The sequence below is a fragment of the Anguilla anguilla genome, chromosome 5 (genome assembly GCF_013347855.1).
Source record: "Anguilla anguilla isolate fAngAng1 chromosome 5, fAngAng1.pri, whole genome shotgun sequence".
Taxonomy (NCBI): Eukaryota; Metazoa; Chordata; class Actinopteri; order Anguilliformes; family Anguillidae; genus Anguilla; species Anguilla anguilla.
The window spans coordinates 12,090,471-12,107,639 of NC_049205.1; the positions used below are offsets into that span (position 1 = coordinate 12,090,471).

General features: G+C 43.8%; 1 protein-coding gene across 1 annotated transcript in view; it reads right to left on the reverse strand.

Annotated features, from left to right (window-relative positions):
- The window catches only part of ctnna2 (catenin (cadherin-associated protein), alpha 2), a 357,955-nt gene that overhangs the window by 10,481 nt on the left and 330,305 nt on the right, over window positions 1–17,169 (reverse strand). The window contains exons 13-17 of the mRNA XM_035417945.1: window positions 16,581–16,732; window positions 13,436–13,549; window positions 8,665–8,846; window positions 6,789–6,894; window positions 2,052–2,186 (exon numbers count right to left, since the gene is read on the reverse strand). Coding sequence (XP_035273836.1) covers window positions 2,052–2,186; window positions 6,789–6,894; window positions 8,665–8,846; window positions 13,436–13,549; window positions 16,581–16,732 — 689 coding nt within the window. The remainder of the gene's footprint in view (window positions 1–2,051; window positions 2,187–6,788; window positions 6,895–8,664; window positions 8,847–13,435; window positions 13,550–16,580; window positions 16,733–17,169) is intronic.

Here is a 17,169-nt window from a genome sequence, read left to right on the forward strand (position 1 = left end):
AAGCTAAAACAGGTAATTGTTGCTGAATAATAATAATAATAATACATGTTATCATTAAGGTTATAAAAACACCTTTTGTGTTGGTGGTGCACTTGGATAAGATGACAGTAGGGGGCATGTGCAGCAAAGAACGGTACACCGGCACGGCGCTGGTATGGGGGCTACACGCTATGCTGTAAGCATATGACGCATGAGAGTACATGAGAACATCACAGCCTCTGCGTTCGCTCCAGTGCGCATGCCAGCGAAGTGCTTACGCTTAGCCTCCGTGGGCAGCGCAGGACACGCTGATGGGAATCTGTGCGGCAAAAAACACAGCCTACTAACTCGCTCGAAATTCAGAGCTTCAGATTTAATAGGTTTAATGAAGTAAGCTGCACACATGGGTGGTTTTATATCCGGAAACAAGCCTTCAACACGCTCTTCAATCAGAAATGTGTCTTCAGAAAAAAAAAAAGGTGCATTGCTTGTGTGGCCTTATATGTGGCCAGGTTTTTGGTTGCAGGATTGAAACAGTTATCCAGACAGGTTATGGGGAGCAGGTTGAGCATTGCTTCATTTTTACTCATTCCTGGCACATACGCATTGTTTAATTTGTACTTGGATTAATAATGAGCTATTTAACTATTGTTGCAGTAAAACCATGTCTTTAAATGCTTACAATTCAGTGAATTTTAGTGCCAATTCATTAACTGTCATTCTCAGTGGAGACCCTGACCCACTTTTTCTTTTGAGTACAATGTAATTTTGGTCATTCATCTGTAACAATTGTTCTATAATCATTCTACCAGTGGAAGGAAGGAGACCCTTTACATATATAATGCATTACACATATTGGTTCTGGTACACGTGCACGCACGCACGCATTGTGCTGCCTGAGATACTTTTGCCAAAACCTACTGGCAGTGAGGTTTTTTAGACTCCCCACTTTAGCTCCCAACTTTGCAGGTAAATTATTTCTGCATTGGTGAAATATCCTACTGACCCCCTAATGTACACAGATGTATATCTCCTGCACACACACACACACGTTTGTATTGCTATACTTGTGAGGACTTCCCATTGACTTACATTCATTCCATAACCTCTAACCCTAACCCTAACCCCAACCACTACATGCCTAACCTTAACCCTAACCTTAACCTAATTGTAACCCTAACCCTAAGTCCTAACTCTAAAACAGTCTCTTGAACTTGTGGGGACCAGCAAAAGGTCCCCACCTTGTGTAATTTTCCTCATATTTCCATCCTTGTGGGGACATTTGATTCTCACAAAGATAGCAATACATGCACACACACACACACACACACACACACAGTAAGTCACAGTTTGAGGGCTTCCAAGTGGCTCAGTAAATAAAGGCAGTTGCTACAAAGTCTGTCAAAGTCGGCTCTGTCTGTCAACCAAAGATGGGTATAAACAAATAACAAATTAGTCACCATTTCATTGACCTTCGCAAATTCACACTCTAACTACAAGTTAGATTCTGAGTCATATTTTTATGTCATGTTTAATGGGATGAAATCCTAAATGTTCACATTCAAAAATAAACAAGTTTCTGTGCTAGTAAACTATATAGAACCATCGATATAAAAATCTCAAAAGGCTCAGGAACCTTTGTTTCAAAAGTCAGCTCATGCTGAAACAAACAAAATAAAAACAACAAAAAACAACGTGTGCCCAACGAACAAATAATTCACACACAAACTATCAAAATATTTTTACCAACTCTTCTGATGACTTTGATGACTTAAGGAATGGCAATCTTTCTGGTTACATGTCCACTGCTGTGCCTCTCATCCACAGTAAAGTGCCCTTTAATACACAGTTCCAATGAAGTTCTAACTGACACAAAGATGCCTGTTTTTGCAAAGAGATGCCAAAAGGATTTGGGGAAATTTGATCTTAAGGAGCAGTGTTAATGATTTGGAGACTAATGAAGGGAAACAAACACACACACACACACACACACAAACACGTGCACACACACACAAACACAAACACACGTTAAGTCACAGTTTGAAAGGAGAATTTTAGGGGAGAAGACTTACCCCAGAGACAATGAGTTCCCCTCCAAGGTTCTGCACCTCTGCCTTCACCTTGCTGCAGATGTTGAGCTGGTGGCAGTACAGGGCGATTCTCTGCAGGTATGCCAGCAGGTCCTGCTTGCAGGCCGAGTCAGGACACTGAAAGACACACAATAGAGTCGTGGATAAAACAAAAAGGATCGAGAGATCATGGGAAATTGAAAGGCAGAGCCACAGGGCAGTCACTTTCGTCAGACAGGAAGTACAAAAAAAAAAAAAAAAATCCAACGGCTTGTGTAGCACTCGGGGAAATAAAACATTTTTTTGGGAACTGCATTGGTAGTTCACTCTTGATTTGGACTGCAGATCCAAGGGAAATGAAAGACTATAACCGCCTTCCTTTTAAAATGCTATGAGGTGCATACCATAGCTGTTCTATTCCCTGTTCTATAAATACAAATAAGCCTGAGCTTATCTGCCAGCACACCTGCTTTTCCACATCTGTTCATTTCTTCCCTTTAATAGTTGGTATTTACAAAGTGGAGGTATTACTGCAGACTATAAAATCACACTCCTATACTTACTATAAAACAGGCACACTCACACACACACACACACACACACAAACAAACACACATCCTGCCTTAAGGATGAGTATAGAAACAGGGCAGTGGGGTGTCATGTTAGCTAATGGGAATAGAACTTCCTTGTGAAAAAACAACAAGTTGGACAATAATACGACAAATTGATTTATATTCAGTGAACACCTGCCCCTTCCTGCCCCCTCGGCTGTTCCGTTTTATGTGATAAAATAAAATAAACCAACTGTTTTGCGATCACTTTGAGAAAAGTGAAAATGTCGTACAGCTATGGCAATGATGTGTTGCTTAGTAACTCACCACGACAAGCTACCCAAGACCTGGTTTATGAGAGAAATGAACTTGAAATTATAAAGCGGCGCATTTTATGAGGATTTTTTTTCCGATGAGGACTGAAAAATTCCACCTCTTGAGTCGTGACAATTTTTTTTAAAAAAGGCCAGCCCCAGTAAAACTGTTCTCTGTGACAGCTAATATGGTTGTAAAAATAACGCCTTTCAAGTTGTTAACTCTCAAACTGTTTGCTGTATTACAATGTGGTGGGAGGGGTGATGGCAAGGGGGGGGGGGGGGGGGGGGATGGGATGGGGGGGGGGTTGGTTAACAGCTGAGGAGCCGTCCCAAACACTGACCACAGCAGGGGAAATGCTCTACTGGCCCTGTTAATCATTAACTCCACCGTGGCCATTATTTATTTAATATGCTTCAGTGTGCATTTCAAGAAGGGGTAAGGGGTGTCAGACACACACACACACAGGGAAACTGGCTAGGAACAGACACAGCACCCCCTCATTCTCCGTGGAGCCTTTTATGCAGACACACCGTCTCGCCGTTAACATTTTCAAATCTTCTCAGCGCTCTCATTAGTATGCCCTAACTAGCAAATGAAACAAGCCCTGTTTTACGTCATTGCGTTTTAAGCCCAGGTGTGATCGGCCATGCGGCTACAATGAGAGCTGCCTTCTTCCCAACTTTGAGTCTCCGATTCAGTTCTGAACAAACTGTTACTTGTTTTCTCAGCAGTGCGACATAAATACGAACTGGTGCCAAGACATGTTTTTTTTTTTTTCTTTTCACATGAACATGATGCATTGCTAATGGTCACAACTGCTATAGAAAACTCATTCACGCTTTTAGGCTAAAAAAAGAGGTGGCGTGATAATTCACATGGCTTACGTATTCAGTTATATCGCATAACTCAATTACGTTTTCCACGTTCGTAGGCAGCAATCCGCTGATATATCTGTGCATCCCTCTTAAGCGAGAAAGTACAGCAGGTAAACTACATATTAAGTACATTTTTAAGAGTTATTATGAAGGTGTAAATACTTTATCACTACCGTAGAACAATCCCACAACATGCAATACCTTCAGTCTACCTCATTAGATAGCATAGATTACATGGACCCATAGTCTATTATCCCTTGGGGGATGCTATATGTCATATTTATATGCCATATATTTCTTGGTTCAGAACTAGTACATAATTCCACAGAAGGACAACATGCACAAAACAAATCTCCCCAAACTTCCCCAAATATCTTGCCCCCACCTTCACACCCCAGTCCAACTTAGGCACATGGGTGACATTCTCTTTCCCTTTTGTGACTATGGCTAATAGTCCATTTATTTGCCAGATTGTCTCCTCATGTAAATAAACAGCACGCCTCATTTCCTGCTGAAGCAGGTGTTCAGCTTCATTTTCTAACACTCTGCCGAAAAACAGACTTAACCACCAGGAAAAAGCGTAAAACGATGAAAACTAGACTTTTTTTTTCTTTCTCTCTGTAAAGTTTAATAGTTTTTTGCTGCCTTTGCCTATGAAAACTGCAGATGGGCGTACCCCAGAATAAAACAATGTGACTTCCAATGAGCCTGCACTAAAATTAATCAGACAACATGTGGACAAATAAATTGAGTGATTCATATCGAGGTGAGGACCGGAACTAATCACAGCCTGGTCACAACTGCTAATCGCAAATTACATCCTTGTATTGATGTTATTTTTTAATGAGTTTTGGGGACAAGCTTAAAAACTGTCAGATTTTTAATTTGGCAGTGTTGGGTAATTCCTATTTGGGTTTTTGGTTACTGAATGCATTTTTATTTATTTATTTATTTATTTATTTATCATTTAGTTTTCTAGGACTAAGTAATTTGACTTTTGAAGAATGTTCCGGCCCTGATTGTGGGTGAAAATATACTGTAAATCCATCGCAAATGATTCAGTACTGATGCCTCTGATAACTGGGTTTTTATTTTATTGGTTGGGAACAGCCAGAAGATAGTGTAGTAAACGCCATTTTACACTCACTTTCTAAAGTTATTTATTTATTTTAATAAATGAATATATTACAATTAAAATGTCTCCTTTTTCATTACAGTCTCACAGCTGTACAGTGTAATAACTATCTTTGTGCTGCTCTTGGTACATAATGACATATTAGTGCAATGGGTCCTTTCATATAAAAATAAGTTATGCACTTCATGCTGCACAGAAACCACAAAAGCACTTGTATACAATAGGTGTGTCAATGTTGCAAGTGCTACAAGTCAAGATGTAATTTACATGCTTTTTGCAACAGTGATTTCAGAAAAGTCCTTGGAACTGATGTGCCTACTAAAGAATGTTATTAAAGTCAGGAAGAGGAAAATGAAAAGATCAGGAGACTGTGAGTCAAAGGGAGACCAGAGAGAGAGAGAGAGCATCTGCCTCTGCAAAACGTTCAGTCAAGTGCAGCTGTTAGTGTCATTTCACCACCCCCCCCCCCCCCATTCCCAAAGTGAGGCTATTTTGTGACCCATCAACAGGATGCAATGATGTCACAGTTTCCCATTTTTGGCTCCTCTGTACAGTAGCTATGGAAGCACAGGCCAACCAAACTCCTGTTGTCTGTTTATACGCAGCTAATTCACAAAACAAAAAAATACAAATCCATTAATTACACTAGGGTACCATGGCACATATGGTGCTTGGTCCTAAATGCACAACTGAAGTGTGTACTACTGGACTGTGAACAGATATAGTCTTGAAAACTGATTTATAGATTCATATCCACTGCCCTGAATTCCTGCATATATTATTCTCCCTTTATTTGGGAAATTTTATTCACTGTACAGTCTGAAGCCTATCAAGCAAAAACTCACTTTGTCCTTTTTAGTTATGAATCCATGAATTGAGCAAAATTCTAGCCTATTTACAAAACGCAGGTTGAGAAAAATAAAATAATGGTTAAGGAGAACAATAAGGAACAAGAGCATTTTAATTAAGCTGAGAGACTGTAAACGGAATCTTTAAAACATAATTGTTTATCTGCAAAAAAATGAGCAACCTATTTCGGCGGATAAACAATCGTCTCTTAAAAAGCAATTAAAGAACGATTCGCAAGTAACGCACACAGCCCCTTTCACTCCACCAGCGCGTCGGTTGTGTGCTATTCAGGGTACGACGGAAGACAGCAGAAGGGCGTGAATATTCAGCGAACGCGAGACGAGGAGCCGGTTAGCGCCCCGTATTAAAAATGGCACGCCACCTGTTCAATTCATTACGGCAACTGTTGATCGCACGGCGGGGCCGTCGCCCGGGCTCGTGACATCTCCGTTCCGCTCCGCGCCTCGTTCCGAACGGAAAGCCGCGGAACGAGGTAGCGTCGCGGCCTAAAAGCGCCGTTTGACTCTCGAACGAAAACCCCCCTCATCTCGCCGGCGTCCTCGTCGCTCAACGGAACGGGACCCGCCCATTTTAAACACGGGACGCTTCTGCGGGTCCCGCGATTAATGCCAAATTACTTTTAGACGTAAGCGCGGTTCACCAGTTTTGGTAAAAATGGGAGGGACCTCCTTGGCCCACTGCCAGCTTTTTATTGAACGCTTCTCCACTTTTTATCCTATTTAGACATTTGTTTCCATGGGGTTATATCAACATTTTATTATTATTTGTATTGAAGTTTTTTTATTTATTTATCCTTCATTTATACAGGGTATGTTAACTGAACACACATGCTCATTTACATAAATGCCCTGTTAATCAAACCCCCCCCCCCCCCCTTTTGGGTTGAAGAAGGAAACTGGAGTACACAGAAGAAACCCAACATGGACACGATGAGGGATTCAAACCCAGGATCTTTCCATAAAAAGTCTGTTACAGTCTGTGATGACCGTACCTGGTCGGCCACAGCCCGGGCCAGCTTGTCCATCCTGGAGCCCGCCTCCGCAATCTTCTTGGCGGCGTTGATCACATCCGATGAGTTTTTCAGTGGACCTTTGCCTCTGAAACGGCAAAGCACAAAATGAGATCCAGTTACCCTGTACACAAGGGAAACCCAGGTCATTAATGCAGATGCTTCTGCTCTTCGGATATTTTTTTCTTTTTCTTTTTTTTCCCCCTGAAGAGCAATGCAATGTGTTGGGGTCATTCTCAAAGCATCTGTGTTCAGGCCTAAGCCCAGAGCCTCCCAGCACACTGTTAGTCTCTGTGACACCTGGCAACCTCGCTTTTCTGTAGTGGCCCTTAACGTGGGTCCCTGGGAGCTAGAGGGTCATCTGGTTTTTGGTTCCACCTTATTTAAATTCAGACCCAATAAATCAGACGGGGTAAATTAACTGTGCAATAATCAGCTTTAAATGACCATTCAAGTACTAAGCAGATAAGCACTGCGTAACAATAAAAACAGACATTCTAATTCTTAAAAAGCTCATACATACATCTTCCAAAGCTCAAACATTTAAAGAGTGTTATGTTTCAAATGCTGGGCCTCCTTGAAATGTAAACACTATTAAAATGATTATTTGTTGATTCAATGCTTTGAACAGATAAGGAACATCAAAAACTCAAAAAAATTATCTTGCCATACCTGGAGTTGCCTTGGTTATTTGTTTTTAATGAAACACAAATACCCGCACTGTACTCTTGACCTTAAGAATGAAAGAAGTACCCATCCTTGATAAACTAGTAAAATATTTTAGTTGCACTGTTCTGCGCTGCACTGTGGGGCGACATAGCTTAGGAGGTAAGAGCGGTTGTCTGACAGTCGGTGGGTTGCCGGTTCGATCCCCCGCCCTGGGCGTGTCGAAGGGTCCTGGAGCAAGACACCTAACCCCTAATTGCTCCCAACGAGCTGATTGGTACCTTGCATGGCAGCCTTTCACCATTGGTGTGTGAGTGTGTGTGTAAATGGGTGAATGAGTGGCATCAATTGTAAATGCAGTCCATTTACCATTTGGATTTGGATTCATTTATCTGCAATTCAAATGAAAATGAAAATGTGAAGTTGAAAATGTATAATAACGTTAGAGAAAAGACAGAAAGAAAGACTGAATAAAAAGCTGTTCTAGTAAGAAATTAGCAAAAATATCAATAACAATGCAATATACAGGGTTATGTTGAAACTCCCCAAAGGTTCAGAATGGAATTGCATTCTGATCATTTACTATGTCATTTATATGAATGTGTAGAACAGTGTAAAAAAGTGCCACTTCTGCCCTCCATGTCATAGACATTAGACAGGGACTATTGTTAGAATGAGTAAGATAATGACCCTAAGTAAGTATCTAGTATTGCCCAGAGTAAGGGCATGCACTCTACAAGTGCATAATGTAACATAATGCAGGGATAGCACAAATTATTCTGGTAATTTACATATGCACTAGAAAAAACTATAATGGGAGTTAAAGATGAGAGTGAATACTCACTCAAACACATCAATGAGCTGTCTATTAAATGGCAGATGAATTAGCATGAGGAGGAGATGACAACCTCCGGAGAAAGCAGAAGTCTATGGGAGTACTTTACTTAGAATGCTTGAATGACAGCAAGCCATGTCATGAGATAACATAATAGTAGCTTTCTTGTGCATTAAGAGTGGATGAGACCACGTGCATGGGAGGAGACCTCATGCTTATCGTGCTTTCCTGAACTGTGAGTAGGGGTAGCAGAAAAAAAGCACCAATGAACACGATTGGGGACACAATGGGGGGAAGCAGGAAGAAAAGACCTAAAGGTAGCCTACGATTTCTCTCCGCCACTTCTTTTCATGGTACCTGGTGAAGTCTGTCATCTCCATCATGATCATGCACATCTGCTTGGCCAGCACGATGATGTCATTTCCGTTGTCGTCCCACTTGGCCACCTCGGCGTCCAGCTTGCACTTCTCCTGCCGGAAGCTCTCCACCTGCTCTGCGATCTTCGCCTTCTCTTCCTGGGGCAGCTGGGCCATAATAGCCTGAGGGGGGGGGGGGGGGGGGGGGGGGCATTGGTAGGAGTGGTAAAGTAAGGGGTGGGTTAAGAGGGAAATACAGGGGGTTAATGGAAGGGATAAGAGAAGGTAGGGTATGGGGTAAAGGGCAAGAGGGTTGGAAGGTAGGGTTGGGGAGGAACAGGGCGGTGATTGGGAAGGGTGTTGGGGAGGTGGGAACAGAGCAATGGGTGGGGTGGGGGGGGGCATGGTGGGTGGATCAGAGGATAGTTTAGGGACAGAGAAGAAGATCATTAGCCACCAGGCAAAACAAACAGTCACAAATAATGAGTGTAGGTTTTTATTTAATCTTATTTTTCCTGAAGTCACAAAGTGTTCTGCAAATCTCTGAACTATGTGACTCTTTTGGATATGAATCTCAAAGTTCTCTGCCCTCTCCTACCAAAAAAAAAAAGGAAAGAAAAAAACATTGGAGTAAAGTTATAGATTTGCTATTAATCACTGGAGCCTTGCTCATAAAGAGCACATCCATTTTTCTATTTTGTTGCTGAAATAGATTAATTTTCACCATAACAATTCAAAGCGTGTCTGAGATGGAATAAATCTGTCGGCAAGGTCACAGTTACAAAGTAGGGACAGATTTCTGTTTGTGAGATAAATGTACAATTATTTAACTCTCCTCCCTACCAAATAAATAATGCAATTGTTCAATGTTATTTCAGGAGGGTAGCAAAGAGATAACCTTGACTCAAACAATTTTGTGTATTATCTAAATTAGGCTCAGCGACAATGGTTCATATTGATGCGCCATGCATTAATGTAAGGATGCTCCTCATCATTTTGATGATCTACTCTACTGAAATGCCATTACCAACAAGAACTACTGAATCCCAAGAAACATCCTACTTGTAAATTTTCTTGAGCCACGTGCGCCAAAAGAGAGGCAATTTCCTTAGTTTACAGAATAATAAATATAATCTAGTTTCAGCCTGTGTGTGGTATCTGATGATAGCAGAGAAAATGATATGATGGTTCTCATCTCAAATTGAGCAGAGTCACAACCATCTTTAATGGCATCTGTCTGCGTCACTGATTCAACTGCATTTTTTTCTTTCCTCTGAAACAGGACCACAATATTAATTCTGAGCCAACTCTGCTTTCGCCTCAGCCTATGAACAAAATGACTACGGCTAAGTTGTGCATGAACACGAAGAGCAATACTTCACTTTTTAAAGAGAACTGCCAGGAACATCAAGAGAACAGCTTCAATTGTTTTTGTTTTAACTGAACGTTTCTCAAATGAGCAATTGTTCAAAAGAAGGTCTATGAATAATTATTATGGCTGGGTGTTTGTCAGGGAAGTTGTGGGTGTCACGCATTCCCTGATTTTTTGCTTTTCTTGGCAGTTCCGTGACTTTCCCTATTTGTTTTGTCATTTCTGTTATTTTCACTGATTTAGCACTTTCTGTGAGTTTTGGATGGCAACTGTCAACCTTAATGTAGTCTGCATGACATGCATAGACCTAACGCAGGTAGAAACAAATTACAAAAATGTATACATTAAGATTTCCATCCTTGTCATTTGTTGCAATCAGATGTTGAACCTGGACCAGCATCTCCAAGGCAGTGGAGCAGTAACTGTAACGGAGTACTACTCGGCACTATTGAGATACTTCCCTTAGGACAGTGGCCCCCAGTCCTGGACAGTCACAGGATCAGTTAAAGCAGTTGGTCACACAGTTAATCCACCTCACTGGGTTTCTTGGATCTGAATTGGTTGCCAACTTTAAGGTGGAAAAAAAGACCCTGTGAGTATCCAGGAGTGAGGCTGAAGTTCACTTAGGTTAGGAAGCATTAGTCTGACAGGAAAGAAGAAGGCTTCCGTATACTGTTTTCCTCAAGAACTGGGAGCCACTATATTTACGGCTCTCGGAAGAATCACTGAAATGAAGTTGCCGTTTCGAATGAGGAGGAAGAGAAGGATGAAGAAACCCCTGCAGGCTGCGAAAATGGGACAGATTGGGATGTCAGGGAAACCGAGGCGCTAGGTGCGCCTCTTTTTTTTCCCTCTCCCCCCAGAATTCACTTATCCCCAAATCCCTTCCGCGCTTACTGATAACAACAAGAGCGGTCCTCAGGAGCTTAATGCGGCGTCAAATCCTCCCCGTACACCGGCGTGCCAATGCGCTCTTCGGCTCCGCCACGTCTGCCGGGATTAAACCTCGTTCCGGGTTTCTTCACAGAAAAACAGTTTTGAGGCGACTTTAATTTGTTTCGTTTGAAATAAATTGTCCGGACGCTCGGAGTTCAGTTTTACGGCTGACCTCTCGACACCTTTACACAATCGTTTTTTCCCGACTCCGGAGCTTGGCGCGAGCACGCGCGTGCGCTCACGCGTGCAGGTTTTTTTAAACGCACGCATGCGCTCCCTCATGCTTTTCCGTTTTACGCCCCATCGCCCCACTTGCCGCATCGACACGCATGCGCCTTTTCACTGATTGTATTCTTTTAATTATTTCGGTGCGTTACAAGCTTTGCGTTTTATATATAAAGGAACTGACGAGCCGAGCTCCGAAACGAGCAAAGCCTCAGCCGAAGAAAAACAGGAATCAGCGGACGAGCGTAACGTCCACGCGGCGAGAGCCGCTGGAGGCCGGTGTAATGACGGCCTAAGAGAGGCCGGCCCCGTCCGTCCGCCGTGTCTTCAGTAATGATACAGCGCCTGAATAGAGGCCGGCTGGGAGGCAGGGAGCCTCTTTACATAATCCTGTCAGAGAACGCTCACAATATGCTAATGTTCTTCTTATTTTTTTTTCTCCGCTCTCGCTCTTTTAATAAAACACACCGCGGCGTGCAGAACCGTGGCCGGGGCCATCGCCGCGGCGCACCGTAGCGCGCGTTTAAATCCCGCCGGAGAATCGGAGAGCCGCTCGCCGACGCTTCCGTCTTCGCCGCTCGCGGACACGGGCAGCGGACCGTGCGGTGGAATATTAACTCCGCGCCCGTGACCTAGCGCACAGTCGGGCGGGTAGCCGGCCCGACGAGAACGCGGCGGCAGGAGGCGGCGCCGATCCGCCGGCTCCTCCTCTCATCCCAGAAACGCGTGCTAACGCCGCTAACGGGCTCTGTATCTCCTCAATCAGCCCGTCCTGAAGTGAATTACCTGTTTGCCAAAACCCTTCCCTTCGGGGGAAAGCGGTCCCACAGAAGCAGGCAGATAGCTAGTAGAGATATGAAATGCCTTATGTTCTTCCGCCATCTACAAATGCCTATCATTCAGAAGCCAAAAAATGAATAATGCTGATTGAATAAAGTTGTAATATTCATGAATCTTCATTTGATGAAAAATTACTTCTGCCAAATCAAATTAATGTTATGCTGCTGCTGATGCACTATACAGTAAAATGACCAGGGTTAATTCAACTCTAAAAGCGTACACATGGTTCTACTCTGGACAAAAGCAGGATCGTACCTACTCTGTAAGAGTCGATTTAACACTGGACATTTTGTTTTCTGGACATCACTGTTGTCTTTTAGAAGACAACAGTGAATTATCCACCTTGGACAGTAAACATGTTTTTGATGAACTGGTTTTTAAACTTAAAAAGTCAATACATCTAACTGAATGAATAATAAAGACATGGGATTTCATTCAAGAATGAGACTTTGTAAAGGTGAAAAAAATATATATTTGTGTGTTTGTATGTGTGTGTGATAGAACCAATAATGAATCAATAATAAATAAATAAATAGTTGCAGCCCTGTGACCTAGGTTTGGCAACCCCTGATATATGGAGTAGGTAAATAAAGACAGGCTGTGCTCAGATGCTACACTCATCTGTTCGCTCTCTGTCCAGCTGTTCCTGTCCCAGCTTTTTAGGCGACTTAATTTAGAGAGGTGTTGAGCAACCTTCGCCCGCCAACTGGCTCTCCGTTCCTTTAGATTTACTGTTTCCTCATTTCCATTCATAATTCTCTCATTGTGCTGACTCTAGGGCCTTCTCACAGGGCTGTGGGGAGGGGGCAGGGGGCCAGAGCCTTCCCACAATGCAACGGCTCATTTGCATGCAAAGGTCTCTTTGGCGTGGGAGGTAAAGGCACAGATACCCTCCTAACGTTCTCTAAGCAGGTTGGTGTTCTCTGTTGAAAACACTACAAAAATCTGATACCCCAAAAGGCGACGAACATTGTGGTTTCTGGAACCATTGGAAACGTGCCTTCTTGGTAAACAGAGGGAGAGTTAATGATTCCACACCTCTATGCATTAATCTGCAAACCGAGTTGGATTCCCTCAGCTTTGCATAAGTATGTTATAATCTTTCAGATGTCTTCATATGCAAAGTGATTAATGTAGCTGGGTTTGTCATTCAGCAGTTCAACGTGAATGTATTAGGCAGCAGCGCTTATCAGGAAATCGGCAATCTTGCGCTGCGAGGAAATAAATGAATAAATAAGTTCAATAAAAAAAAGACAAGCAGCCTGAAAGAAATTAGATTTGAGACAGAAAGATGGAAAGTGAGTGTGAGAGAGAGAGAGAGAGAGAGAGAGAGAGAGAGCACCGTCTTATGAGGACAACGGTGACGGCAAGGTTTCGGCCCCTGTGATTGGACGCTCACCCTGGCGCTCTGTCCAGCGATGAGCTGATCGTCCTCCGTCTGCACACTGGTCCTGCTGCGCGTGTCGTAATCCTCCTGCTCGAAGTCTGAGTCGTCCTCCAGCTCCTCGGGCGTCTGCAGGGAGAGGGAAGGGGGGGGATCAGGCAAAAATCAACACGGAAACATGTCAATAGCTCATCGACACTTCCAGCCACTTGGAGAAATGGGATAACGGCGAGGGATCGATGCCTCACGCCCGGTAGCCCCAGCGCTCGAGCCGCGGCTCAAGGACGTCAGAACGCGACCGCGGGAGCCCTTTCTGCTCGTCGACAGATGCGCGGGCTCCGCGAGAGCGCAATTTCAAAGTTTCTGTTTCCATGCAAACGAGAACGCGATCTTTATTTATAAATCACCCTCCGCTCCGCGTCGCGTTTCCAGTCACTTGCATCATTGTTTTCCAATCCCAGGGTTCATATGCACTTGGTGTAATGAAACAATACATTTCCACAAGGGTGGAGAGAACAGGGGAGGGGTGGGGGGTGAGGAGGGGGGAGAAAGAAAAGAAAACGTGAAGGAGACCGGTTCTGTGGGAGGTGCGGCAATCAAGTGCTTGGCTTCACTCGTGTCACACGCCTGAACGCCATTTGAAAGCCAGCTCCTTTAAGAACAGCAGGCGGGAATTAGCCTGACCTCATGAATACTCAAATTAACGGCGGGAAGCAGGGGATTGACCGCTATCTCTGAGTGCTCGGTTGCGCAGGGGGCCGCGGGTCGCTTAAGGAGGCACTCGACTGAGGCTCTCCCCGGGGAACATCCGCAGAGCTCCAACACACCCCCTCGCGGCGCTCCCGTATCTGCGGCAACGGCGCTAACCACTGCATTTCATGCGTTTCATTCGCGATGAGTCACAAACTCATCACTGGTTTCTATATGAGGCTGTGGGGCGGCCATCGCTGGCCCTAAGGAGGAAGCAGCATAGTATTTCCTTTATTTACAAGGCTCGCCTTAAGTTGATTCCTTGTTATCTGATCATGCTGTCATATAAAACGTAAAACTACTGCACACGATCACAGGAAAGCAGTACAGTCAGACCTAGGAAGAAATATTTTAGTGTGTCTACACCATTCATATGGATTAAATTCCAGGGCTCACTGAGACTGGACACCTAATACCGCCTGGGCAGTTTAAAGCTGGCCTGATTGCAGAGGAGAGCATATGCACCAGCTTAGTATAACCGCTGACATTCATATTTGCTTACAGTACTGTTCATCTTCTCTGTTCTTGTCTGCTTATTTTTTTCTTTATTTTTATTCATTCAATTTCTTTGTTATTCATTCAACGTCTTGTATTGCTATTTGTTACTGTTTTTATTTGGTACGGCTTTTATTATAGGCCATCTAAAGAGGGTACCACTGTAAAAGAGACTTGGGTCTCAGTTGGTATGTCAAATACAAATATAAAAAAAAAATACATACATACACACATGCATCATCTAAAATCTGTCTGGTCTGGAAAATCACTCTTAGAGAAACAGTTGTTGAATTATTCTTCAGTGGGAAAATCTGAAGCTGTACAGTGCCTTGTGCAATGTTAAGCAGCAGCTTAAATATTTGATATGTACTTTATCAATACAGGCATATACGACTCAGTTTGCTGACCCAGCAGGCGACACATCACTGTTCCCGGAATTTAAATATAGTATGTTTTATGAGCCCTCTTCTGCTTCTAAAATTATTTTTTTCTGCTATTAATTCATTTTTTATGATACCATAAAGTATACTCAGTGTCATTGTATTCGCTGTCTTCAAACATGTTTCCATTTGTCATCTCAGTTAACTCTTATTTTTCAGTGTTTATTTCTTTTTAAAGGGTACAAAATGTCACTAAGTCTTTCGCTAAAAGAGACATTTGCCCAAATTAATTGGCAACAAAACTCCCAGAATGTTCTCAAACACTTTTGTGACTGATGAAAGAGATTAAGAAAAAAAAAAACACAGAAAAGAGGAAATAAATAATTGTCTGTTGGGGAAGCAGATGTGGTGCCTGCATTTTTATTGTTTTTCCAGCGATGGCAAGACAGTCTAATTGTGCTTTAATGACATGGTTTTTGTAGTCCAGCACTTGTACTATTTTCCAGGTGAGTCCACTATGTGTGTGCTGCAGAACTACAGAACTTCCATTAACGTCAGACCCTGGGACGGTATTTCTTCATGTCTCCGGCTAACTGAAAGGGGAGAGACCATCCCCCTTTGTTTACATCGCAGGTCGACATCCACCCGCGGATCTCAAATGAGTTCTTTTAACGGGTTACTGTGGGACATAAAACTAAGCAATGCTCATTACCGGAACACAGGCCAAAATGATGCACGACACGAAATAAAGTGAATGAAAGCCTCTCAATAAACCCGGGAACAATCTGGATCCCGGGGAAACGACGCGACAGGCCATTCTGAGGCAGCCCAAAGCCCTGTTTTACATTATTTACCAACATTAGGTTATTTCCATAATTTGATTCCGCAGCCGCACTGGGAATCGGTCCAACAGATTAATGTTGAATAAAGGCATCGCTATGGTTGTGTGAGAGAGAGAGGGGGGGGGGCCGGAAGACTGCGGGCGACTCAAACAGGATGCGGTTTGGCCTCAGATACGTTCGATCCACGAGGCCACAGGAAGGAGCAGAGGGGGCGGAGATAGTAATGAAATACTGGGAGCGGGTGGATGGAGAAAAGTAAGCGGTTTAGGTTCATGGTATAGAGTTTGGAGAGATAAAGCAGACCGCTCAGATATTTAAATCCTCAACCGCAAGACAGCCGACCTGGCTTCTCAGGAGGATGAGATTGTGAAAGTGCTAACGAAAAAATTAACTTTAATTCTTTTTCATCAATATTCATGAAGGAAAGTCTGTGACCAGATAATTAATTGATATTAATTTTCTTACCAGAGCTGTGAGTCTTCAGTTCCACACAGCGCTTGGACAGTTATGTCAGCTTTCAAATTATATATAATAATCTAATATCTAATTATAATTATAATCAAATCTTCAAATGTTCATCCCTTATTTTAACATTCACCCATCTAATGGAGAGCCTAAGTTATTTTTTTATGGGCAAACCCGGTTGAGGTTTGGAGCTGAATTTTAACTGGGGGAGCTGGAACAGACACCTACCCGTATCATCAGGACGGCTTTCCTGATGTCGCGAACCCCGTCGTAGACCAGGCGGGAAGCGTCGATGAACTCGTTCTCCTCGAAGGGCTGCGGCGGGCTGGTGCTGAGCGCCTCGATCGCCACCTCCACTTGCTCGGCGAAGCGGGGCATGACTGCGCACGGGGAGGAGAAGAGGAGAGCGGTGAGGAAGAAGGGAGGGTTACACGCATGCTTCAAAGTTTGTTTTCTTCCCCCCTCTGGCATAAACAAATGGATGAGAAACCACTTTAGAGAGCGCGTCCGTCCAAGGACACTCCGCCGCCTCGGCCGCGTCGCCGCGGAGCGCGCGGGGGGGGGGTGAGGCCTCCGCCTCCCCACCGCCGCTCACACCTCCGCACCGCTCGCAGAGACAAGGAAAATGTCACCGGGAACATCGATGATGGAGCCGCTGCCCTCCATCGGCCAATTAACCGCTTCACCTTGCCGGCACGCTGGGAGGGGTGAGGGGGCGGGGCGGGGTGGGGGTGGTGCGGGGAGATGGGCGGCGTGTCAGATCTCAGCACAGACGAGAGCGAGGACCGGTCCGCTAATGACAGCCATTTCCTGAAGC